Source organism: Salpingoeca rosetta, assembly GCF_000188695.1.
Source record: "Salpingoeca rosetta unplaced genomic scaffold supercont1.3, whole genome shotgun sequence".
In the NCBI taxonomy this organism is placed as follows: domain Eukaryota; class Choanoflagellata; order Craspedida; family Salpingoecidae; genus Salpingoeca; species Salpingoeca rosetta.
This window is the reverse complement of record NW_004754931.1, coordinates 1000525-1002549: the sequence shown is the minus strand read 5'-3', so window position 1 is coordinate 1002549 and position 2025 is coordinate 1000525. Positions and strand designations below refer to the sequence as shown.

General features: G+C 55.2%; 1 protein-coding gene across 1 annotated transcript in view; it reads right to left on the bottom strand.

The window, feature by feature from the left end:
- PTSG_11784 (uncharacterized protein) overlaps positions 1 to 2025 on the bottom strand; it is a gene marked incomplete at its 5' end in the record, with an annotated part of 7878 nt that overhangs the window by 4573 nt on the left and 1280 nt on the right. The window contains 5 exons of the mRNA XM_004997726.1: positions 164 to 267; positions 294 to 498; positions 711 to 785; positions 1027 to 1234; positions 1480 to 1796. Of these exons, the coding sequence (XP_004997783.1) occupies positions 164 to 267; positions 294 to 498; positions 711 to 785; positions 1027 to 1234; positions 1480 to 1796 (909 nt within the window). The remainder of the gene's footprint in view (positions 1 to 163; positions 268 to 293; positions 499 to 710; positions 786 to 1026; positions 1235 to 1479; positions 1797 to 2025) is intronic.

Sequence of the window (2025 nt, the reverse complement as noted above, 5' to 3'; positions counted from 1 at the left end):
GTGTTGTTGTTGTGTGTGTGTGTGTGTGTGTGTGTGTGTGTGTGTGTGTGTGTGTGTGTGTGTGTGTGTGTGTGTGTGTGTGTGTGTGTGTGTGTGTGTGTTTTGGGGATTATCGTGTGAGGTGGAATGCAGCTGCAAGGGGCACACTGCAGTGCGAATACACACCAGCGTGCAAACATGCTTGTGCTGCTTTGTTTGCACATACGTAAACACCGTGGACACCACACCACGCCACCACCATCACCACCACCACCAACAAGGACAACGCTGACAACAACGCCCACAGCTGCTACTCCTACACCGACTACATTGCACCTGTTCCATGTCTGCGTCCTCTTCAGCAGACTCAAGGCGGGCGGCGCTTCTCTTGAGCTCCTCAATGGTGTCCTGGACAACGGTGTCGGCGCCGATGCGCGGCAGCTTGTACATGTCGCTCAGCATGCGAGCGAGGGCCGTCTTGCCACACGCAGGAGGACCAAGCACGCACATCTTCACGGGCTGCTCACGGGCATGGTTTGATGTGTGTTTTGTGGTTGTGCGTGGGCAGGGAGAATGAAGAGTGGAGAGTGGAGAGAAAGGTAAAGTATGCTTCGTGAGCTCGAGGCACATATACTTTGGTTGCATCTGTCAGCAACAACAAAACACACACACACACACACACACACGCACGACGTGTATTGACAAGAGTCAGCCGCGTGTGAAGTTCGTACCGTCAAATTGCGTTTCTTCTTGTATTCAGTGATTGTCGTGTCAATGTTTTCCACGAATCCTTCACGCGACACCCACTGCAGTCCAAAAGTTTGAGAAGCAAGGCAGGGCAGCCGCGGGCGCAGTGTCAGCATCAGCAAATTGGGGGGGGGGGGGAGAGAACATCGTATCGCAGCAAGCATGCAAACGCGCGCACACACACACACACACATACATACATACACACACAAACACATACATACATACACACACACACACACACAAACACACAAACACATACATACATACACACACACACACAGAGGTCACGTGTCGCACCTCAAAGGGCATGTCGGCGACGCTCGCGGGCTCCATGCGCAGGTTGACGGTGAGCATGTCAAACTCAACCTGGGTGACATCCTCCTCCAGAAACGCCTCCTCTGCTGTGACAGCGACGGCAGTGCCGGGCCCAAGACGCGTGGCAAGCGTCATAGTCAGCTCCCTGATCGTGCTCTGGCCCTCGTCAATCGCAAGCATGTAGCGCGTTCTGCAGCAGACACGAAGCCCAGACCGGAAAGGGGGTGAGCGTGGTGTGTGTGTGTGTGTGTGTGTGTGTGTGTGTGTGTGTGTGTGTGTGTGTGTGTGTGTGTGTGTGTGTGTGTGTGTGGTGCATACGCAGCATCCACTCACACGCTTGAACACCCAGTACCATCACCACCGCTATCAATTCCCCGCCACCGTCTCCGCCACCACCACAACCAGTCCTGTCGCGGGCGCAACACAGCTACTCACTCCGCGTGGCCCTCGAGGATGTGCAGTGCGATGTTTGCCAGGTCCTTGACGTGGATGGTTGGCACGAGCGACTGTTCCGAGCCGTAGATGGGCAGCGCCGGCACCTTCAGCTCCCACGCCATGCGGAACAGCGGGTGGAACGTGTCCTCCCCCATCCCATATGGGAGACCCGACGCCACAACAAAGGTGCCCAGTTTCCCGCGCGTCTTCTTGCCGCACTTTGTCACCAGCTTCTCTGTGTCGATGTGTGCCTTGAAGTTCTTGTGTGCGCGCCGCTTGCGGTAGTCGCCCTCCTGGAACGGTGCCTCGTCGTCCTCCTGCACAGCAGCAGCCAAATTTGTGTGTGTGTGTGTGTGTGTGTGTGTGTGTGTGTGTGTGTGTGTGTGTGTGTGTGTGTGTGTGTGTGTTGTGGACGGCGAATAACATTTGGGAGACGATAAAGGAAGTGATAGTTAGTGTAGCATCTAAATAAACGCACGTGGAGACGGCTAGATGGTAGAGGAGCACGCTGCTAGATAAAAGGGAGGGGGGGATAGTAGCAGATAG